Below are 24976 nucleotides of genomic sequence, written 5' to 3' on the forward strand. Positions count from 1 at the left end.
CAAAATCAATGGTGCTCCCTAATGTATCTACCTCGGAACATGGGTCTAAGCTTACTCTAGCGGTACCTTGTGGTGCCTATAGTCTGGGGGTCCTTATAGTGCAGTGAGCAAACTGATGTGTATTTGGTGTAACTTCTCTTGCCTGCTCTTCCCCCTGTAACTTAGAGTTCAGCAGGGCTGCACTCGGGGCACTATCCTGGCCTGATTTCTCTCCCTGCAGTCAGTCCACTTCGCTGAGATGTCTTCCCCACTGAAGGGGTGCATATCTGTTATATAAAGGGAGTCCCAACACTCCCCCCTCCACCATTGGCACTACCTGTTGTCAAAGTGTATTTCCTCTACCGGGGGCTCCCTGCCATAATTCACTCCTCGCCCTTGGCAACCCCTCTCTTGGCCTCCCTGGATGACCAGCCCCGGTCCTATACGCATCGAATTGCTCAACATTAGGTGTAAAGGCTGGTGGAATATAGAAATAACTTGGGTTCTAAGCCTGGATCGGGGATCGCATGTGTGTCCAAGAACCCCAACAGACATGATCGACCACCCTGGGGGTCATTGAAATTAATAATCACACAATCTCCTGCTATATTGTTTCCCCTGGCTCCTACCCAGCTAACTCTCATAACAAGGAGAATTTTACACTTTACATCCTGGGGCAATGGCCTGTTTTTATTTAACCAATGCGTTGTCTTATTTTTTAGATGGTCATGGGTTTGTTTTGCCATCTTCTAGTACAGGGACACCAGTCAGGACTACAACATAAGGTGTACAAGCAGGGGGTAAGTCTAAATCGGAACATAGGTTAATTTCCCCATTCTTATCTCTATTCCTTTCGTGACTACGGTTTACTCCCTGGGTATCTAGGGAGACTACATTGCCTCCACTCACTAATCTTCCGCTTGAGGTACCTGGGCCTAACGAATGGGTGACCTGAGCCTGATCCGTGGTTGGTATTACTGTAATGCTAGGGCAAACTACAGGAGCCCTTCCACCCACCCTCCCTTGCTCATTTACAGGGCCGCAATTTACTACATTTTCTTCCATGCCTCCCAAGCTGGTCGTTATCAATCCCTCCATTTTATCAAGTCTGTTTTCAATTGATTTAAGTCTTTCAGTTAACGGATCCAGTGCCGATGAAATGAGGGCACCTATTTTCTGCCAGTACACTTGCTCTGGCTCCGCTAGGCCGATTCCAATAGCATCTGTATTGGGAGCAATATCTGCATGCACAATTTCATGTGAGACTTCAATAATCGGGGAATCTGCCTGTGGCTGCTCTCTCTGCTTGTTGAGGTTAGGTTTGGAGGTCTTGGGTTTCTTTCCCTTTTGCTGTATGCCTCCAAATGTGCCTCCTCTTTTTCTCTTTCCATCTCCCCCCTCTACAGAGTCCGTGGGTTGGGCGATCTCCTTGTGGACGCATGTTACTATATTCTTAGGTGTCTCCGGCAGTGTCCTTTCTGACAATAACAGGTGGTTCGGGGGGGTTTCTTCATTGCAGCTTAATATCTGGATTTGAGTAGGACTTGAAGTTTCCAACTGGGCGCCCCTTTCAGTACCAGACTGGCAAGGTCTTTCAGGGGAACGCACATTAATTATGCCCCCAAGGATGAACGTTTTGAGAACACCAGGTCCATGGAGAGACGCCTCTCCGTAATGGCAATCTCATGTGCAAGCACGGAACTGGCCCTAGTTATTAACTGATCAAGGATTCCTGCAACGTAACCAATTCCTACCTCTACCTTCCCGCGCTGTCATACTGACTTAGTTCAATTACCGCTATTGGGAGAAGAGGTTATTACAATGGGCAAAGTACCAAGCTTAGGGTCCACTTACTGTAGAATTACATCTGCCCTTCGAATCCAACACCTTAGAGGAGGTGCCCAGCCCTGCCTCTCTCTGCCTCGAACGGACTCAAATGGGCCCACCCGCGCCTGCGACGTTCCGCACAGCGGGAGGCACCCTGGTGTTTTAAGCGCCTCCGGGCGCTGTAAGGTGACGTGTGCAGGGCACGCTACGGAAAGATGCCGGGTAATGTAGTCCCCAGTGGCCCGGGAGCTGCTGCACAGAAGTCTCCGCTCACGGCGCGTAGAATGAAGAACAGAGCCGCTTCAGTGGGCAACAGCAGGGATGGCAGGTGAGAACAATTCCCCTGTGATAGCGAGTGGCAATGGCAAGATTTGTAACTTTCCTATCATTCTGGCCGTGTGAGAGGCGCGGGGGCCGTGTGAACACTAAAGTGTGTAGGGCTATGTTGAATGTAATGTCCTTGGACTGCTGGTTAGCAGTCTAGTTGATCTCTCACGTAGGCGTGCGCATACGCGGGCGTGATACGTCACACCGCGTACTATAAAATAAATGGGGCGTTGCCGGCGGTGTTAGTCCGGACCACGCGGAACAGTGTACTGGTGTCCTCGGTCCTTGTATTTTCGCAGCGCTCTCCACACCACGCGCCTGCGGCCCTGCGACCCGACAATGGCGACGAGGGTTTAAAAAGACCCATGCTGTGCCCCGCCCGCCGCTCCCGCCTACCCTCCGATTGTGCGCCGATGCTCGACCGGCAACATAGGCCCTGGTCGCAGTGGGCCCGGTCAGAGCCATCTGCCCCAGTAGCTGGAGCCTGCGGATGACGGCGCGCGTTGTCTGCGGCCCCGCGGAGGTGCCCAAAGAGCGGAGAGCTACAGCCAGAGTGGTGCCCGAGAGGCGGGCCATTACCCTCGACCAGAAGCACAGGGGTAAGAACGCCCGCAGCCAGCTGGTGGAGGCCCCACACCCAGTACGCCCACATAAGCGAGTCCTTCACCACAACGTGCGGCCCAAGCCATCGCCGGCCTGTTAGAGCAAGCACTGCCAAGCGACCCATCGGCGAGGCAAATCGTGGGGACATCGCCCCCTAGCAGCTACAGTGGCAGCATCGCCCCATCAGTGCACTGAGAGACCCCACGTGCCAAAATGGCGGCCATTCCCCCCCATCGAGCCATTTGTGGTGGACGGCGCCCTGCATCCCTGGTGCCGCGCTGGAAGGACTGGATGGAGCAGTTGCAATTCTATTTTGAGGGTGCTAGCACGGCGAGAGAACGCCGCAGGGAGCTTCTCCTTCATCTAGGAGGGAAGGATATCCACAGAATTTACAAGACCCTGGTAGAAGCCACGCCACACACCTACGTCACACTCCTCAATGCGCTCAACGCACATTTCGCGCCAATTTGCCAGTAAAGATTATGAAAGATTCATATTCAGACAGGCGCGACAGGAGGCCGAAGAGTCACTCGATGCATTCCATGGCAGGCTTAAAGAACTCGCCAGCACCTGTGGTTTTTGCGACGAGCAAGAGGAGATACGTGGCCAAATAATACAAGGGTGCTACTCGTCCAACCTGAGAGTGAAAATCCTCCAAGAGGACGTAAAACCGCTAGCAGACATCTTGAAACTAGGCCGCTCCAAATAACTGTCGCAGGCGAGAGCGTCACACATGGAGGCAGCCCTCCATAGGCCAGTCAAGGCGGAGCAAGTCAACACGGCTGAACAAGTCAACGTTGTCCGGCCTAAATCAAGCCAATTCGGAGGAAAGAAGCCGCAAGAACGTCGGAAGGAATGCGGATACTGCGGAGGCATGCCCCATTGCGCTCCAGACTGTCCGGCACGCAGGAGAAAATGCAGCTCGTGTGGACGAATGAATCACTTCGCAGCGGTTTGCAGGTCCACCAAGCAAAAACCCGAGGCAGCCCACGCCATCAGAGAAAGCCCAGACAGTGAAGACATGGACGATGACTCCAACGACTACCCGGCCCACTATGTGTTCGCCATCGACTAGCCGCAGAGGAAGAAGAGACGTCTCCCAAAGTGCCGCATACGAATACATCAACAAGAAGTGAGAGCCACGATCGACACGGGAGCCTCGATTGAACTCATGGCGGCAAATGTATGCAACCAACTGCGGGAAAGGCCAGTCTTGAAGACAGCAAAGATCCGAGTCAAAAGACCCCTATTCCGCTGATTGGGTGCTTCCAAACGGAACTACAACACCAGGACCGGAAGGTCCCGACGACAGTATATGTAACCAAAGAAGGTAGTGGCATGCTTCTCAGTGGACAGGCGCAATGGCAGTATTAGAAGAGGAGTTGGACACAATTCTTGAAGAATTCGAGGGCACATTCCGAGGCATCGGGTGTCTGAAAGGAAAAGAGGTGTCTATGGACCCATCCATTCAACCGGTCGCCCTCAGACATCGAAGAATAGCATTCCACCTAAGGAAGAAAGTGGAAGAAGAACTAGAGGCTCTCGAGCCACAGGGCATCATTGAAAAAGTCAGTGGGCCCACTCCGTTGGTATCGCCAATCGTGGTGGCGCCAAAACCCAAACCGCTGGGACAGGTCCGCATCTGTGTCGACATGCGCCTACCCAGCGCGGCAGTCAAGAGGGAGCGACACTTAACACCTACCATTGATGACATTCTGGGAGAATTAAACGGAGCAAAGTGGTTCTCCGAAATGGATCTCCGGTCAGGCTATCATCAACTGCCCCTGCACCCGGACTCCCGCTACATAACCACTTTCTCCACCCATGTGGGTCTCAGACGATACCGACGACTCAACTTCGGTATCTCCAGCACAGCTGAAGTCTTCCAGAACACCATCAGGGAGGTTCTGAGCGGGCTCCCAGGAGTCCTGAACGTCAGCGATGATCTGCTCATATATGCGAACACCGTTGAACACCACCAAAGACTGAGAGGCGTGTTGCAGAGAATCAAGGACTCGGGCCTGATATTGCACCGCGAGAAGTGCCAATTCCTCCAAAACAAAATTAGTTTCTTTGGATACCCCTTCTCAGACCAAGGGATCGCCCCTGATCCAGACAAAGTAAAGGACGTGCAAGCGGCCCCAGCACCAACCATCATATCGGAGGTACGAAGCTTCCTGCGCATGGTAAACTTCTGCAGGAGGTTCATCCCAGACTTGTCCAACCTCACCAGGCAACTCCGGGAACTCACCAAGTCCACCACCCCCTGGCAGTGGGGAGAGGAACAGAACGTTGCATTCCAAAACACCAAGGCCGCGTTGTCGGCAGCTAAGACTGTCTTACTTTGACCCGGCGGAGCCTACCAACATAGCCGTGGATGCCAGCCCTTACGGCCTGGGAGCCGTGCTGACACAGCGCCAGGGAGAAGAAGACTGGGCACCCATTGCCTACGCCAGCCGGTCTCTGACCGAAACTGAACAAAGGTACTCCCAGATTGAGAGGGAGGCAATTGCAATCCATTGGGCCTGCAGGCACTTCCACGTGTACGTATATGGACACCCGTTTACCGTATCCACGGATCACAAGCCTCTGATCCCCCTGTTCAGAGGGTCGGTCTCTAAACCACCACCCAGAATAGAGAAATGGATCCTGCAACTCCAGGAGTACAATTACCAACTGGAATACAAGCCGGGAGCGACAAACCCCGCTGACTATCTCTCGAGGCACCCCCGAGCAGCAACTAGCGGAGAAGAGGAGGATGCAGAAGAGACAGAGGAATATGTAAAGGTGGTGCTGGAAAGGTCAAGACGTCTACCAATGAGCATAGAGATGATCATCGAAGCAACCCGCAGCGATGAAGTCCTCCAACTAGTGGTGAACGACTGGAGAGCCCTTCAAACGTCACTAAGCAAGAGGACACCACAGGCGAGGAGCGCTCAAGAGACACTTCTGAAAGTAAGAGAGGAACTGTCCGTTGACAGCCAAGGGTGCCTATTGAGGGGACCACGGATCGTGATGCCAATGAGCCTAACCCAACAAGCAATCGAGCTAGCTCACCGCGGGCACCAAGGGATGGTGAAAACCAAGAGTAGGCTCCGCGCAAAGGTGTGGTTTCCGGACATGGACACCAGAGTGGAACAAACTGTCAAAGAATGCCAATGGTGCCAGGCTGTGGGGCAACCCGAATGCCCACCCCCGGTCATCACCGAAGACAACCCGCGAAGGCCATGGGAACACGCCAGCGCGGATTTCGGGCATCTTCCAGATGGTAGATACATGCTCGTCATCATTGACGACTTCACCAAATACCCAGAGGTGGAAATCGTGACAACCCTCACAGCCAAAGAAGTCATAGCGAAGTTTGAGAAGGTCATCGCCACACACGGCATTTTTGAGTGGGTCAAGACAGACAATGGACCACCCTTCCAGGGACAGGAGTTCGCAGACTACCTCAAGGAGTGGGGAATCCAGCACCGGAAGGTGACCCCCCGATGGCCTCAAGCCAACGGGGAGTTTGAGCAGTTTATGCGCACTCTAAACAAAATCATCCGGATTGCCCATGCCGAAGAAGCCCCACTGGAGAGGGCTATCTACACGTTCCTGAGGGAGTACCGGCTCACACCACATCGCACTACTGAAGCAGCCCCAGGCCCGTCGGCAATGGGGAGGATAGTCAGAGACACAATCCCCAACCATCCTACCTGGACCCCTAACAGTGCGAACTCTCAAAGAACTCTGTTCAACCGGAGGCGATCAAATGACTACGCCATCTTCCGACGCAGGGCCAAGGAACCGTCCATTCGGGAAAGAGACAAAGTCTACGTGAAAGATAGATATCCCGGGAGCAAATTCAGGCTCCCATTTGAACCAAGACCCTGGACAGTCACGCGCCGCACAGGCACTATGGTGACTGCTCAACGGGGAATGGAGACCGTCGCGCGCAACATCTCCTTCTTCAAGAAAGCGTTCACTCAACCAGGAGATCACCAAGGCCAAGAGTCAGACCAAGAGCTGCCCAGTATACCGGAAGGAAACAACAGTCCACCAGGAGGCGAAGGGGACACCACAGGTGAAAGCTCGGCAGCTAGCCCCCATGCCGCAGAGACGCCGAGAATCGACAGCCCCCACTTCCCTACTTGCCCCCGGCCTACCAGAACACCACCTCAGGAGACCCCACGGAGGGCACTATTCCGCGGGGAAACGGTGGGATATGGGCTGAGAAGGAACTCGGCCCCGTCTTCACAACTGGCGGACTTCGCCGTGGGCTGAGCACAGACTTCCTATCCACCAGACTGGTAACAGGCCGGACGGCCCTCGCTATACTTTATTAATATCATTCTACCCAGTGACTTATGTGGGACTATTGTGTTTTTGTTCAAATAAAGGTTGAAAGGAATGTAATGTCCTTGGACTGCTGGTTAGCAGTCTAGTTGATCGCGCACGTAGGCGTGCGCATACGCGGGCGTTATACGTTGCACCGCGTACTATAAAATAAATGGGGCGTGGCCGGCGGAGTTAGACCACGCGGAACAGTGAACTGGTGTCCTGGGTCCTTGTATTGCCGCAGCGCTCTCCACACCACGCGCCTGCGTCCCTGCGACCCGACATTAAAGAGCTTACCCTCTGTATTCACATTCTTAGAGTTCCTGGAGTTGCGAAGCGCTGACATTCTTCACCTTCCATGTGTAAACGTAGGGAAGCATTTCTTAGTGTGCGCATGTGGGAGAAGCTGTCCTTGCTGTCTCGGCTCCAGCTAGGTAGTTCACTTCGCGAAGTAATCTGTCGACAAATCAGCCGGTTTATACTAAAGGGCAAATAAGCTGCCTGTCACACACACATTTCTCAACGAGCATTGGCCCTAGCGGCACTTTGCTGTTATATATATTTCCCAATAAGGATTGGCCCCAGCAATACATTGCTGATATATAAGCACTATAAAAACTAAGTGTTGTTCATTAGAATTGTCCTTCTTGTCACCTGAGCATCAATGGCAGGTGCATTTGCGAATATGTGTGAGTTACTGGAGGATGAGCAGATGCTTCTCCCCATCCATGAGGAGTTAGTTGGTAAATGCCATTGATGCATCCTTGGAGAGGGCAGTTACATCAGCTCTACCACCCCTGAGTCAGAATCCTAAAGTTGACTGTCCAATGCAGTCTGTTCACCCCTTATGGGGAATGACTTGGGCTTGCACCTCCTAGCTACGCTCCGGAAGCCCCCAGGAACCAAGACAAGACAAGACCAGCCATGCCGTCAGGACTAGAGCAACCTCTCCCCCTCAGACACATTTGAAAGGCTTCACCAAACCTTTGTGAAGAGGAGCCTAGACACCCTGGGTGCGCAACAAGATTCCCAGCCTGGGAAGACGATGATTCAGAATGACGGGGATGATTCAAACAACCCTGACGGGGATTCAGGGGACGAACCAGGCCTGAGCACACCCTGGCGACCAGAAGGCACCGCCAAAAGACCCAGGTTGGAGGACAAGGGCGACCAAGACTCCCAGGGGGTAGAGGGTATGCTGAACCCGGAACACATTTCCAGTGCTTAATTTGAACCAGTGCTTTCCGGTGCCCAGCCTTATTTCACAGGGCTGGGGCTATATAGCTTTCCTTCAATGGGTGACTGGCCCGATAATTATTAAACAATAAATGTACCTGTTCTTCAGGGGGGCTGCCTGGCAAACGTTCCTAGTGGATTAGATTAGCGTGGGAACCTTAAAAGCAAGCAGGCCCTGTGAACTAATTTAATTTGTAGCCCTGGAAAACCCTATTTCTACGATGTGCTGCAGCTGGGTTGGAACGTGGCAAGTTCCAACCGCACTCCTTCCATAACGGGCAGAGGTGGGATGCTGAGGCCAGAACTCATCCCATTGCTTCCTCCATTACAGTGATTCCCCGGTTTGTGACCCAGAGGCAACAGATTGTGTTGCCAGTGCTTAATCGGAGGTTAGGGTTGCCCAATGAAGCCCACAACCACCAGCACTGATTTTAGGGGACCAGCATGTATTTTACCTCGGCAAACTTTGAACCAAGGTCTCAGCGATGAAAAACACAAAAGGGGGAAAGAACAAGGAAGAGAAAAACGGAAAAACAATGACAAAGAGAGAAAGAAAGTAAGGAAGAAAAGTAACCTGCGCAAGTAAGATATTTTTGGCAAGGAGTGTGTGGTGGTGGATTAAAAAGGCTTGAGATAGAAGCAATAGTCTCAGTCTTTGTATTTGACATCCTAACGTTCCATGACTCCGGCCATGTTTGTCTGAGGTAAAGCTTGAACCCCGGCACTAAATCTTTTACAAATTAAGCACTGCATTTACCACCCCAGGTCTACGGATTGGGTCCTAGCCACTAAGGTAGCACACTGTGTGGCCATCCACATAAGGAAGCCCTTGGACCAGGAAGTGAGGGGACATCTACAAACTGAATGCCTGAGACCCTTTTTGGCCAGTATGGTGACCTGCACCCCCGACATCAACCCAAAGATGGTGAGATTTGTCACAAAGTTTGTCAAGGACCCGAAGAAGGGTCTGAAACAATCCTTACGATCCTGTCAGGATAAGGTATTGGGCGTCCTGGGCCCACTTAAAAAAACTTTTGGACATGGCTGAAGACGCCAACTATTCTTTCTATTTGGACCCAGCGGACCTTTTGTTTTCTGGACGATGCTAATTGTGCCTTGTCAGTTGAGCTGCAGCGCTCCCATTGATTAAAATAGAACCCAGACTGAGGGAATTGATCACCACAAAGGCCAGGATGGGCAAATGGGGCTCTCATTGGGGAACTCTTCATTTCGTGAACACGTTCTCATTGCTGGACAAAGCACAGCAGTCCATCCGCAAGGTGTTTACCCAGCACGTTTTTGGAGGGGCCGGAAGAGCTAGGAGGTGCTCCTCCTACTTGGCGTATCCTTCCAATCCCAGCAAACTCCAAACGTGTTGATCCATCCAGTGGCAGAACCAAAAGAGGTTGAGGGTTTTACCCCTACTGAGGATGTGTCAAAGGCTGTGGAGGTAAAGGAGCCTTCCGCGGAGCAAGTAACACACCAGGAGGTACCACAGATAAGCAATTTCCCTTCTTTCCTACATTGCAGGCTGCAATGGTTCCGGAAATATTGGGAAACAATCACAAGGGACGCATGGGTACTGCAGATGGTGACTTGGTAGAACATAGAGTTCTACAGTTCTCCTCCTCATAGCAATTTCCCCAGGCCACTGGTCTTCTCTGAAGTGGACAAAGAGGTCGCCGAATACGTAGACAAAGGGTATAACTCATTTCTCCCTGCACTGCAGGGGGTTTCTGAGCAACATCTTGCTTGTTGAAAAAGAAAGACCAGGGCTTCCTGCTGATGCCGGGACTGGCCAAGACTAAACTGCTGACGGCCATGAGGGATCCATGAACGGTTCCAGGGCTATGGCGCTTTAAACCAACACAGAGCGCAGGTAATCGTAAGATGAGGGTCAGCTTTTTTCCGCGAACGCAAATGATGGGGTATTTGGAAAGTGTGTTCGGCTGTGATCTTTAAAGCATTCTTGCTTCGGAATGTAAAGGAACACGCAAAATAGCAGATCGCGAGTGCCCCCTTCCCCCCCGCACCAGACATCTGAGCGTGCTGGTATGCTGCAAAGGTTCTGGGATTGTGACTGTATGGATACCTATGGTCCTTGTTCTGCCTGCAGCAAGGTATTTACCTCGTGAAGTCAAATCCTTTGCGGAAGTGGAGCTTTTTCTCACGAACGCTGCCTGACTTTAAAATGGCGGCTCAGGCGCTCTGTGAATATCAAACTTCATTTACGCCGGCAACTTGCGTGTCTTTTCTTCTTTTTTGATGTTAGTTGCACTGATGCTGCCAGTTGTCTGTGAGGAGCGCTTCTTTCTGAGGCCATTTTTCATCCCCTCTGACTGACGGTATCTGAACTTACAATGTCGCATACCCCCTGCCTGAGTTCTAGATGGCCAACTCAGTGAGACCCTCAGTGATGATTTTCGTTCCTCCCCTGGACTTTAATCATTGATCTCCCCAGGACCTCAACCAGCCTTCGTTGTCCCTGTCCCCACCCACCTGGTCCTGTTCCCTGCTTACTTCCTTAGACAGCTGAGACCTAGCTACTTTTGTATGATGCCCGGTGGAGCTACCTCGCGAGCTATAGCGGAGATGGACTTTGGACTCCCTCCTTTGACTATCACCTACCCAGCCGGACGTCGGGCAAACGCTCCCGCGTCTCTCCTGACCTTATCTTCCCCCTCTCCCTTTCCCCAAATCTCACCCCTCTCCGCTCCTACTCTTTCCAGCTTCTCTCCTCGCCACTTGAGACCAAACTATTTTGCCTGATGCCCGATGAAGCTACCTGGTTTAGCTATAGGGGAGATGGGCCGTGGATTTCCTCCTTGGTCGTCACCTACCCAGTCGGTCTTTAGACAGACTTTCTTTCGTCTCCTCTTGTTGTCTCGTCCCTTATCCTCTTTTTCACCTCCCTGCCCCCTCCACTACTTTTCTCTCCTCTCCTAAATATATTGCCTATTTTCTGATGTATAGTGAAATTGTTGAACTTTTTCTGTTACATTGTTGATTCTCATGTAAAGCGCTCTGATACCTTCGGGTCTAGCCAGCGCTGTATAAAACTCTTTAAATAAAAATAAATAAATGAAAGATTTCAACCAGAGGGTGTTGTATCGCCACTTCAAAATGGAGGGGATCCACCTCCTGAGAGACATTCTCTTAACCAATGATTAGCTAGTGTGACTCGACTTGGACGCATACCTGACCATCCCCATTTTCCCACCCAACAGACGTTTTCTACAATTTGAGTGGGCAAGCAGATCTTCAATTTCATGTGCCTTCTGTTCGGTCTGCCTTCTGCACATGGTGTTTAACCAAAATACTTCGGCTGGTCATGGAATGGTTATGGGCACGGGGCGGCCGACTGATAGTCTATCTGGATTACATCCTGCTAATGCACCAGGACTTGGCGAAGCTGGCGGCTCAACTCCAAATGACTCTATCCCTCCTTCAGAACCTGGGATTCTTCGTGAACATTCAAAAATCTGAGTTTCATCCTGGCCCAACAGATGCTCTTTCTGGGCTTTAAGATCGATGCAGGGACGCAATCACTTTTGATTACCCTAAAAGAAGATGCTTCTCATTCGTCAAGAAATGCTTAAGATGCTGGGGAAGGAGACGTTCTCACTTCGACATCTAGCCAGAATTGTGGGACTACTGTCCTCGCCCATACGTGCGATTTTTCCAGGACCGCTACACTACCGGGCCCTTCAACGTTTGAAGGCACAGCATCTCATGAGGGGCCTGACGTATGCTCAGGAAGTCTCCCTCACTCCAGAGGCCCGTATGGAACTACAATGGTGACTCGACTATATGTACGCCTGGAATGGCAAGGCAATTTTCAGGTCAGCGCCGGATCTAGTAATAGAATCCGATACCAGTCAGTAAGGATGGGACGCGCGCTGTAGACATATTACTACAGAAGGAGAAAAGTGGTCAGAAGGAGGCTCTCCACATCAGTTGTCTGGAAATCGAGGCAGGGCCCTTCGCAGTGTGCAGCCTAGCGGCCAACAAAGTGTCCTCCATTCTCTTAAAGATGGACAATGTGTTGACAGTGAGATATATCAACTGTCTGGGGGGGACTCGATCCAAGGTCGTGGTGGATTTGTCAAGGGAATTTTGGAATCACTGCTTGGAGAACAAATTGTCAGTGACAGCGGAGTACCGATCAGGGAAGCTCAAACTGCAGATTGACAGTCCAGACATTTAAAAGATTACAATGCATGGAAACTGGAATGTGTATTGTTTCCGAAGATTATGGAACAGTTAGGCCCATGTCAAGTCGACCTATTTGCATCGAGAATAAATCAACTCCTACGTTTCTTCTGCTGGCGTCTGGATCCGATGGAGGAAGCCAAGAATGCTTTCCTGCAAGACAGGTGTCAGATTCGGGGTATGCATGCCCTCCTTTCTCCATGACCGCTCGTCTCACAGCACTGGTCTGATGCCAGAAGGCTGAGGTGATCCTAGGGATTCATCTCTTGAAGTCACTAGTATGATATCATGTCTTCTGGAACTTTGCCTGGATTTTCTAGTCGCCTTTCCCCAGACAACACACCTGCTGACGGATCTCCATAGCAACTTGCACCAACTGGTGCAGGACTGGGGTCTCCAGCTAATGACTGGGAGGATTACAGGGGATGTTGGGAAGTCCCAGGCCTTTTGACAGAGCCTTCCACTTTCATCAGTCAAGCATGGTCTGACACTACGGTCAAGAGATATGCCTCTGCTTGGCATAGATGATCTCACTTGTATCTGCGAAGAGACCTTGATCCCGTGGGTACAGATGTAGTAAATATTAACTTCTTATCTGAATTGGCAGGTAAAAGGTTGGTATTTCGCATGATCAACGCATGCCGCTCACCAATTTTAGCGGCACACATACCTCTTCATGACATTCCAGAGAGGGAACATCCACTCGTCTGTTGTCTTTTGGGAGGCATTCGTCTGTCCTTTCCTCCGGTTCTGAAATCCTCTTCCCTATGGGACGTTAACATAGGACTAAGAATGCTTCAGTCTTGGCAGAATAATCAATACCCGTCACGTAAGGAATTAACAGGTAAGTTGGCAATGTTGGTAGGCCTCGTCTCTTGTAAGAGGGTATCAAATGCCTGCGCACTAGATATTACAACGTGAATGTTTACTCCGGATGGGGCCTCTTTCACCATCTCTAGATGTACTAAGTCCAATACCAGAGTGGTTCACTAGTTTGCTTTTCCGGATCACCCCAAATTACATGTTGTGCTCTGCTTGAGAGCATATGAGTCCTAGGGGCACAGCCCAACTTTTTATATTGCTCAAGAACCCTTTCAAAGTGGTTTCAGCAATCCCTATCGCCTGTTGGGTGAGATAGGTATTACAGGAAGATGGGGTGGCTAAGTCAACGTTTGGGGCACACTCCAGCAGGGGAGCAATGGCTTTGGAGGCCTTTCTCCTGTGTGCAGGGGGCATCTGCAACACATTCTCTGAGCGGCGGATTGGTCATCAGAATCCACGTTTAAGACTTTCTACTTTAAGCCCATTCCAGGCATGGCTGCACTGGTTGTCAACCAGCTTTAAAATAGCATAATCTGAGCCTCTGGTCCTGACATAGAACATAAAATTTCCTAGCTACGTGAAGGAAAGTTTAAATTCTATTAAGAATGAGGAAGCAAGGATTATTTCACCAAAACAGAGTTGTAGTATGACCCCCCTTTCTCAGATGAGGATTACGAACTTTGGGATAAGTACAATGTGATCCCTATGGATGAAATATTGTTGAATAATTGATGTCAAGGTTTGCCTATCGATGTTTGCTTAAATTTGATACGTCTTGTGCCTTCATAATATATCTATGACATGCATTGGATTAGGTTATCATATTAGTAGAGCTTATTTCTCCATGTTTTTTTTATTGGATCAGAGCAAAAGCAAGACTTCTAAAAGAAATGCCTGGATCAGGATGTTTCTTGCAAAGAAAGAGGAAGTGCTGTTTCTTGATGCCATTTATATGGGACATTTTTCATGGTGGTTCTTGGATTGTGGCAAAGACTCATGGGATCGTAGTCTTTGAGTATATTGTTAGTTTAACCCTTTCCGTGTGCATGACGACTCCATGCTGTCATGACTCACGGGCAGCGTGTGCTCATGACGGCGTGGAGCCGTCATGCCACTGCCGCTCCGCCCACGCAGCACTAATTCCCCGCCTGTGCGGGCAAATTAGTGAGTGGGCAGGGTCATGACTGCTCCACGCCGTCATGAGCACAAGCCGCCTGGACTCATGAAGGCGTGGAGCAGTCATAAGTAAAGTACCGGATCGCCACGCCCACACCATAACCCCCTCCCCCCAGCCCCCTACCCCCGCTCCGCGGCGGAATTCGCGGCGTAGAGAAGGGGTTGAGGCTGCTGAGTGATAAAATGAGAGCTAAGCATAATCTCCGCCTCCTCGTCCTTAATAGATTTGAAACTTTCCTTCTCAATAGCTAGGCAATTTTATATTGTTGCCCGTATAAATTATTATTAATACATTTTTCTAATAATTTTGATTCGAACAATCTTGACATTGTCAATACTTTATATGAGTATCTTGAACGCTGTTTTAATAGCCATAATGGTAATTTTTTCTCTTATTTGGATGGATAAATTCAATGTACGTCACTGCCAGTTGTGTGCCACTGGATCAGGTGGGTTAATAGGCCCTGAAGGGGATTCCCTTCACACATTTGTGTCACAGTTTATATGGTGATTCTCTTAATTTACTTTACTTCTAATGAAATTTCCCTTGCATTTTTCTTTTGACTCTTTTTCTGTGGACCCAACATTAAGCCCCACTTATGTCGGCAGAGGATGCTCGAGTCTAATTAATTTTATACTGTTGTCGTATGATCTCCAGAGCTGGATAAATTACTACATAGTCACAGAAAATACGCATAGTGACAAGAATTCTTTAGCAATTACTGTTGATAGCTCTGTTTGTTAAGATGCAAGTTGGAAAGAATCCTGACCGTTGGTCTGTACCTGAAATAGGGATAGACTAGTGAGTTGGGACCAAATTGACAAGGATACATTTCTTTCTGACCTTGTCGGTGCTGGCTACACTGACTTCTTAATATGTCTCTTTGACAACAGTGACCCTGAAGATGTAGTTGCTAGCTTTGGTACAATTTGTAACAGAGCTAGAAGTCTGTACACCATCCTGTTTAGGCTATACAGGAAGAACTATGCCAGATGGTATGATGCAAACTGTTCAAAGGCTCAAAGCAATTTATTTAGAGCATTGAAAACTGTTCTTAAAGACTCTGATATTGTTCGAGGGTGTAGGTAGGAGTACAAGGAAGCTGTAATGGCTCGAAAAGGGATGCACGATGCAGCTTATCAAGGTCTAGTTATGGCAAGTACTCTCAAAAAGAATACAATGCTTTGGCAGATTGTTAATCAGTGATATTGAATGTCTCTCCTGACATAAGCCTAGACAACATGATCAGTCCTGATGATTGGATTAGACATTTTACCAGGGTTATTCTGACACAGTCCAACAAGAGGAGATGGACGGTAGTAAGCTGTACTATGGCGACCCTTCTCCCGTAGGTGTTTCTTCTTCCCCTGGCCTTACAATAGTAGTAGAAGATGTTGTAGGAGCAAATAAACAGATGCCCCGGTGGTAAGGCCCCATGGACAGATGTAGCTCTTGTGGAACCTTCTGAAGAAAATATGCCTTTGTGGGACCATCATCTTACTAATGTGCTGAAGGCCATTGTGAGTACCGGCCTTCCCAAAGTGTGGTCACATGCAGTCATTATAGAATCTTTAAGAAGGTACTTTGAGGGTATCCCAATGTTATCAGCCAATATCATTAATTAAGTGCACACCAAAAATAATGGGCAGGGTATTATTAGAGTGCTTACAAACTTGGGCACAACATAACAAGATGTAAAATTTGGTTTTCACACTGGTATTGACACGATTGAGCAGTGCCTCAACCTCTACTCTTTGATAAATAAATACACAGCAGCTAACGAGGGGATGCTTCATGGATCTCAGTTCAGTGTTCGATTCTGTAAATCTCTCTAAACTTTGGAACATTATGAACAAAATAGGGGTGGAATCAAATATTGTCACCTTTTTGAGGGAACCTTATTTTGAGGTAACTGGCAGTGTCCGATGTGGGCAAGGCGAGGAGACCACACAGGCGTTTATATTACAAAGGGGTGTGTGCCAATGCCGTGTACTTGCACCTTTTCTTTTTAGTCTGTATATAAATGGTAGGAGCAATATTTGCTCAGTTATGATTACAATTTTCCACAGATAAGAGAGTGTGCTGTTCTGGCATTGTTATACACCAATGACAGGCTTTCTTGCCAGGACCGCAACTGGACTTCAGCGACTGCTAAACCAATTCTGTTCATTTATGATTGATTTGAAGATTTATAAAGCGCGCAAATGCCCATGGGCGTCTTGGCGCTGGGTGAAGTAGGGGACCGATGCTGCTAAACATTTAGTGTACTAACCAGAGGTGAATAGCCATGTTTTTATCTCTTTCCCGATGGAGAGCAGCGAGGGGCTGTTTTTAATTGCAATTGGGAGCAGATTCCATGCCTTTGCTGCATACAACAGGAAGCTTCGACCCCCCCCCCCCCCCCCCCCCCCCAACCTGTTTATATCTTGGGACCTGGATCAGTTTTAAATTGCTAGATCTCAAGGACCTGGTTGGCTGGTAACTTTTCAGGTGGGGTTTTAGGAACTGCGAGCCTACCCCATTCAGGGCTTTGTAGGTCAGGCACAAGGATTTAAATTGTATTCTATTTTTGATTGGGAGCCAGTGCAGAGAGCTCAATCTGTGTGCTATTGGCTCATGCCTGAGGATGTCTAGCACCAGTCGTGCTGCTGCATTTTATAGGCGCTGGAGATTTGCCATATGCTGGGCCTGGATTGCAGCATATAGCGCATTTCCGTAGTCCAATCTTGATAAAGCCAGCATTGTGACCACTGTTTTGCAGGATGCAAGAGGAATGAAAGGTAAAAGTTTCTTGATCATTTTCAGGATGTCCCAAATTGATGATGACATTTTATTTGCTTGTGCATCATAAGACAGTTTATTGTCCAGGAGCATACCCTAGTTTTTTACTTTGTGCACTGGTGATGGGCAATATCCTAGGCTGTCTGGCCACCAATCCTGGGACCAGGTTTGCAAGTCAGAACCTAACAGCATAACTTCACTTTTATCTCCGTTCAATTTTAGGCAGTTCGTCTGCAACCATTAATTGATCTGTTCCATACAGTGGCTGTCTCTTTCGCATTGTTTGCAAGTGACACTACTATTTGGGTGTCATCTGTGTACAAAACTGGGAGGAAGCCACAGTTCCTGATTATAGCCGCCAGCGGTGCCAGGTATAGATTGAATAGAGTGGGGCTTAACAACGATCCCTGGGGAACCCCGCAAGGGGATTTAAAGGATTTGGATTTGGCCTCTCCCAGTTCAACCGTGAAGGTCCTATTAGATAAATATGACGCTAACAGAGACCAAGCTGTTTTGTGTACTCCGGCCTCAGCGAGACAGACAAATAGAGTGTCGTGGTTTACCGTGTCGAAGGCCGCCGAGAGATCTAACAAAATCATGGCGGCCTTCCCCCCCCCGGCGTCCTGTACACTCCTAAGCTCCTCCGTCGCCATCAATAGTGCTGTTTTAGTTCCGTGCCCTTCACGGAAGCCGAATTGCGAATGATCTAGTACATTTGCTTCCATGAGGAATTGAGACAGCTGTCTGTTCAGAAGCTTCTCAAGAACTTTTGCAGCGAATGGAATTCTTACGATAGGTCCATAATTTCCTGGTTCTTGAGGGTCTGAGTTGGGTTTCTTAAGTAGAGGCAGAACTGAAGCTGTTTTCCATGGCTCAGGAAAGTGATTGGATTTGATTATTTCAGAGGAAAGCACGCTTAGTTGCTCACTCAGTAGGTCAGCGAAAAGGTGTATCACCTTAGGTGGGCAGGGGTCAGATGTACCCCCGGATTTTGTTGACCTAACCACCTGGATAATCTGTTCAGTAGACGGAGGCTGAAAGTGGAAAGAGTGGTCCTGAGTGTGGGGTGAAATCTCATCCTGTATTTGTGTGTTGGTCCGCTGATGTGCGAGATCCCCTGATCCCTTGAAGGATCGTAAACTGCAGAAACTTTGTCTACAACGAACTGGCCCAGAATGTTGCAAAAATCTGAACTCCTTTCTATGGGTGTAGAGGTGTGTATTCTCGTTAAATTTTAGAATTTGGATTAGAGTTCTTTTCTGGAGTTTTTTGCCTCTTCTATTTTTTGCGTGTAATATTTGCTTTTTTCTGTCAGTATTAGTTTTTTATAGATGGCCAGTGAGGTTTTGTATTCCTCTTTAAGGTCCTTGCTCATATGTTGACCTCTATCTTTTTTCAAGCTTACTGCAATGTTGTTTTTGTAGCTTTAGTGAGTTCGAAAAGCAAGGTTGGGATGGGGTTTTCCTCCTGGACAATTTATTTTTTTGGGGAACTGCTACTTAAGTGGCTACGTGTATCCAATTCGAGATTTGGTTTACGGCTGTATTGCAGTCTTTGTCAAGCTCAGGGGTAGATCCTATTAGATGTTCTTTTAGAAGTGACGTGTTCATTTTTGACCAATTACGGTAAGTAATTTGTTTGTGGCAAGGCGCCGGTGTCTCTGAATCTTTCCCTACATCTAGTGCAAATATTATTGCCTTGTGATCGGACCAGGGTACAGGGTACTGGTAAAATCTCAAGTGCCCGAATGTACTTGTTGGAAATAAAAATCCCATTGAGTGTGTGCCCTGCCTCATGGGTATTTTGCTTCACAATTTGCTCCATGTCTAGGTTTTCAAGTGCATCTGTCAGCAAAGTAACGCTAGAATCTGCGCTAGACAGTCGCCTAGGACGTAAAATCCGCATTCTTAACACTATTTTCTAAGAAAGGGCTCAGCAGTTGTGTCAGAGGTGTTTTAGCCTTAGGAGGTCTGTAAAGCAGAAGGCCTCTGTAGGTGTTGTTGGAGATGTTTATTTAGAAATGTAGGATCTCGCAATCTGGGCTACTACTCCGATTTATACCCTTGGTTCTTAGCTTATTCCTGTATATTATAGCCAGCCCCCCCCTCGCTTTCCCTTCCTATCTGCTCTGATGATTGAGTAGCCATCTGGGGTTGCTAGTGCTAGATCGATATCTGAGGCTTCGTCCGCCCATGACTCCGTGATAAACAGCATGTCAAGGTTTTGGGTTTCTACTAGCTCTGCTGTCTCTAAATTGTGCTTAACAAGTGACCGTGCATTAATTAACCCTGCCCTGATGGTCTTGGTGGCTGGCCTGGCGTTCCCGACGTGCTGCGTAATCGGTGTTTTGGTCAACGTAACATTCATAGCTAGATGGCATGTAGGGCAAGATTTAGCTACTCTCAGTGCAGACCATGGAGGACAAACTGATTCTGGCCTGAGCGCAAGTAGCTCACAGCTGGAATAATGTATCCTCTTAGGACCTGTCGTGGAACATGTAGGGGTTGTGACCCTAGGCCCTGTCCAGGCGCAGACGGGCTTGCCTTAGGCGTGCCTGTGACGCGCCCGCTGTGTGTTCGCCCTGGCATTGTCTTAAGTAAGCTAGTTAACTCCGGTCGACTAGACCGATGTGCGCTCGAAGCTCCGGAAATGCCTCCAGCCAGGAAGTAAGTGCGTCTGTCATCGTCTACACCCTCCATTCAATCGGCACTTGCCGTGACGGACCGGGGTGTTTGAGTCCGAGCAAGCGGCTGTGGTGGAGCAAAAGGTATGGTGTGCAAAGCGTACGTTATGTTAAAAGCAATAGATTGTTTTAAAAAGGAATGTGCAATCAGCCATCAATCTTAAGGTTTCGGTTCTGAGCAGCCTTACTTCTTGTAGAGCAGCGAGGTCTCGTAATCAGCTAATTTAGACCTGAAGGTTAATCAGGATAAGACACACATCATGATTGATGGCTCCAACAAGCAGAAAGTCACTTATTCAAATGTCAACCATAAGAAAATCAGTGCTATCCCTTCATTCCTATATTTGGGAGCTTTATTTGTTGATAGTTTCAGTTGGAGTCCATTGAGTATTGCCAAAGCTGGGGCCTTAGCAAGCAATGCTGAGTCTGTTTTCAGTTTTGCTTCCAGACTCGGTAGAAAACCAACTAGAGCGCTTCTGACCGTAAATAACGTAAAATGCCATTAAATTACTATTTATTGGGCCGGCATGTGGAGCATTAGGGACTATCCATATATACAGAGGGCTGAGAATGGCTTCATAAAAAGAGTGTTGGCTATTCCACCTACAACTGTTACTTATATTTGTCATACAGAAGTGGGGCTTGACTACATCAACGATTTGATCAAACTCCAGCTATTGCCATTATGTTTAAAGGTATGGAGTAAAAAGGAAACTTTTTTAACCGATTAGTTTCAACTGACTGTCTAAAATTTCTGTAAATTCCATTCATATTACTAAAATCAGCTGTACTTTTGAACTTTCCTGAATTTTAATTTTTTTTACCACCAAACCAGAGACTTTCTCCTAGTCATTCTAAATTTCTGAATGCAATAGTCAAATATTGTCTAAGTGTACTGCTGTGAGACTGCATAGTCTATCTGGGAAATCCACGTTCTCAAATTATTATATGATATGTACTTCTCCTGGTAATAAACCTTACCTTTATTTGCTTTACTAACAAGAACCACAGATTTCTATTGACTAGGTTGATGTTGAACAGTGCAATTTTTTAAAAAGAATTTGCCTGTTTACCCTTGTGGTTGTTCCTCATTGCAGAACAGAATAATATGAAGATTTATGAATTCTGTATAATGAACATTTGTAATGGCTCCAACATTTCTTTAATAAAATATAGGAGGCATTCCATTATTAGTCAGTGGTTGTCTTGCAGCATTTCAAATATAGGCATATTTATTTTTTATATGATTGATATGAATGGTTTGCTGTATATTTGGTCTTCTGCTTTTTAAGAACTCTGTTATATTCCTTTGAGCAAGTAAACCCTTGATTTCCGCACATAACACATGAATTATCAATAACACATGGATTATCAATCTACTGTACCCTTATCAACTTTAGTAAATTCTTATATATATATATATATATATATATATATATATATATATATATATATATATATATATATATATATATATATAACCTAACAGAAGCCCCTCCTGATAGCTCAAGTATGATGCATCTATCTCATAGGCATGTCACTTTTATTTTCCCTTTTTTATTTCTGATTTAAAGTTTTGTATTTTTGTATACAAAGGCCAAACAGTATTGATTGGTAATATGCAGATGAATGAACAAACCCAAATTTTATTGGAACACAAAGCTGCTTCTCTTATAATTTACAGTTTCTGTCTAGAGATGATCATACATCACTAAAGCTCACGCATATCGCATAATATTCTTGCTATTATCCATGTTTGTAGATAACTGTTGGTCACACTTTTATTGGTAACTACTTGTGAAGAAACATTGGCTCACTAGTTACTAAAAACCCACGTTTGTGATAGCTGTTTTCCAGAATGTTCTGTGTGCATCTTGCCTGGCTATTCAAAATGGATTGCGTGATACATTGTCACTGGACCTAATATGGATCTTTTTTTCTTACTAGGTGTCATACATCAACAGCATTTTCCAGACCCTATCAATGGATGCTAATAACAATGCTCCCGCTTATAGAAACAGAAGTGCCACCCAGTGCAGGAGATATAAATACACACCCTACCGGCCAGTTGGACAACTGAGACTAGAATTGAAACTGCAGCAGATATTCATGTTGACAAATGAACAACTGTAGAATAATTAAGAAGGAGTTGGAGTATGGAAGAGTCAACAGGGAAACAAATTGGCTCCCTTTTGCAAGCCAGAACATGTGGAACAATGATTCATCATCGCTCAGACACTAAGTGGCTGACTTCTCAGAAGCATGGGCTGGCTCAAAATGGGATACGCCCATCTACAACTGAAATTTCAAGGGGAAGAGATACAACGGGTTTGAGGGTGTGCCCGTCCGTGAGATCAGAACACCTGAAGCCTAGACGGAAGATGGAGCATAACAGATATGACCCTGGCTCGGAAATCTTTGAAAGATCCCAGCATTTAGGTCTGAAGTGGCCAGCTCGGATGAAAACTCCAGTGCATCGACTTCCCACCCCAACCTCAATGCCAGGTTCATCATTGACATCCAGTGCTCAGAAACTGCGAAACTGCAGCATCATTACCAAAAGCCCTCCACCCCTCTTACGCCATAGTGTTTCGCCGAAGAACCTTAATGGGCATGTTTCTAGTTCTCCAAACCTAGTTTCAGACTATGGACGTCATGTTAATATTTTGGAGAAACCCTGTTTTTCCAGTGAGACTTTCCAGAGCCACCTGGTCAATAGGATCACACCTTCAGTGAAAAAAGACAATATTGTTCACAGGTCTGTCTTAGATGAACGTCAAACACTTTCTAACAATTCCCTTGAGTCTCAAAGGACGTCCTCTGACTCTGGTAATTTTGGTAGGGGGGAGCAGCACAGCTTCAACAGTAATGCAATGGGAGATCTGAAGCCTATAAATCTATGTAGGACAAGAGATTCAAAGGATTCTCAATATCGTGGGAAAGGAACTGACATGGAAGTCTCAGAACCAGGAAAATCTGCTACCCAGTGCACTACAAAGGTTGAGCTTATGGAACCCTCAAAGTACCGCAGGTTCCTACTTATTGATAACAAAGGTATGCCCTACACTGTGTTAGTTGAGGAGCCCAAGCCAGGCAGCGAAAAGGATCCGGGTGTCTTGCCAGGTGCCGTTGGCACCAGCAGTTCCAGCGGCAGCACAGACGTTTCCTCCGCACCCCGCAAGATGTACAGATGTCCCATCTGTTCAAGGGTGTTTGAATATCTCTCCTACTTGCAGCGGCACAGCATAACTCATTCGCAGCAGAAGCCTTATGTCTGTGACGCATGTGGCAAAGCTTTTAAGCGCACCTCCCACCTAGAGCGCCACAAGTACACTCACACTGTTGGGAAGCCATATGAGTGCCAGATCTGTCAGCGTAGCTTCCGCGATACAGGTGAGCTGGCTCACCACCACCGGGTGCACACCGGGGAAAGGCCCTTTCAGTGTGAGATGTGCCATATGCGCTTTGGTGAACGGAACACTCTTCTCCGCCATGTGGAGCGCAAGCACCAGAAACAGCCTCTGTTAGAGAGTTTTACTGAGTATGTAAGTGACTGATAGGGATGGTTACTGCTATCATTCCCTGGTTGAAGGCATCTAAAGACTTTGATTAGAGTTGGTGTCTTTGTATCTTATTAAAATGGGGATGGGAACAAAGTGGTGCCTGGTGCATATGGCTCTTAGTTTAGAACCATACGTGAATGGTTTCCAACCTCTGCTCTCCATTGCCACAGATTGTCTCCTTGGGCTTGCCACTTTATGTCCCTGAGCCACAGTTGATGGACCTCCTAAAGTTAACACTAGGACACTGGATCTACCAGTTTGTGCACCAAATAAAAAATGTGAACAAGCAATAGTTGCTTAATTCCAGTGATTGCTCCCTGACAGTTCGCCGAAGAGCTCCTGAAATTCTTACTTAGGCTGGCAACATGATATCTCTATAAAGTCTTAGTCAAAAGGTTGCCCCAGTGATTTGGGCTTCTTCACTTAAGGAGACCTATTTGAAGTTCTTTGTGAGTACCTGAAATGGAAAAGATACTATGTAGGCACACATTGACTTGTATTTAGAAGATATGTCAGTAATCATCTAGGGCATTCAAACAAAACACAATCCAGATGATGGCTCTATGGAATACTGTTTCAATCTTTCTGTCTTTTCTTCTTCATCTTTTCCAGTTTTACCAATGCATCATAGTCAATAAATATTATTATTAGTTCATGAAGAAGTTTAATTTTGTTACAAGCAAAGCACAGAATCCAGACGCAGATTCAGTAACAGATGCATGAGTGCATCAGGAGGGTATAAGTTGATAAATATTTGTCATTGCCTAGGCGGATTTGACCGTTTTAATATTTTTAATTTAATTTTAGGAAGTTTGTTTTATTTGGGGCTTTTTTCTTCCATATGTTACTCAGGGATAAAGGATAACTGGCTAGAACTGTTTATAATCTTGTTTCTTGATTCTTTTGTATCTTTAATTGATAGAGACTTTCGACTGTGTCTATTTCCTAAAGGCGTTCTATAACAAGATAACCTTATAAGCAATATGATTCAACAGGAATACACTACCGCTTCCTCCCTCCAACTACTCCATAGTCCAAAAGCAGCAGAACTTTAGATCAACTTGTCCCACTTGCCAGCTCAGTGAGTGTCCTCACCATATATAATTATTTTCTCATTATAGACACATTGCTCTCTAGTCCCTGGCCTTGATGGTTTCTAGTACCTTTTTATGACCACCCCTAATTGTGTGTGTGTGTCTTAATTTCTGATCTTTCCTGCTCAAAGCAGTTGAAATGCCACCATATTCTACTTTTGTCCCCGTTGTCCGTGTGTAATAATAAATAATTTGAAAGAAAACATTCATAGCTTTATATCACTATAACATGTGTTACTGTGTATTGACCAGGCTCAAGTACGGCCCCTTCCTTTCCTTAAATGAAGTTAACATTGTATGCCCATGCAAATCCTCAGGTCAGTTAATTGTAAAATATGCTCTGCCGAAG

General features: G+C 47.2%; 1 protein-coding gene across 3 annotated transcripts in view; it reads left to right on the forward strand.

The window, feature by feature from the left end:
• LOC147701860 (uncharacterized) overlaps positions 1–24830 on the forward strand; it is a 94574-nt gene extending 69744 nt beyond the window's left edge. For all 3 annotated transcript variants that reach the window (XM_086930492.1, XM_086930491.1, XM_086930493.1), the window contains one exon: positions 21918–24830. In XM_086930492.1, coding sequence (XP_086786618.1) covers positions 22127–23527 — 1401 coding nt within the window. In that variant the 5' untranslated portion in view covers positions 21918–22126 and the 3' untranslated portion in view covers positions 23528–24830. The remainder of the gene's footprint in view (positions 1–21917) is intronic.
• Positions 24831–24976: the final 146 nt, after the last annotated feature.

This window comes from Lissotriton vulgaris, chromosome 7 (assembly GCF_964263255.1).
Source record: "Lissotriton vulgaris chromosome 7, aLisVul1.2, whole genome shotgun sequence".
Lineage (NCBI taxonomy): Eukaryota > Metazoa > Chordata > Amphibia > Caudata > Salamandridae > Lissotriton > Lissotriton vulgaris.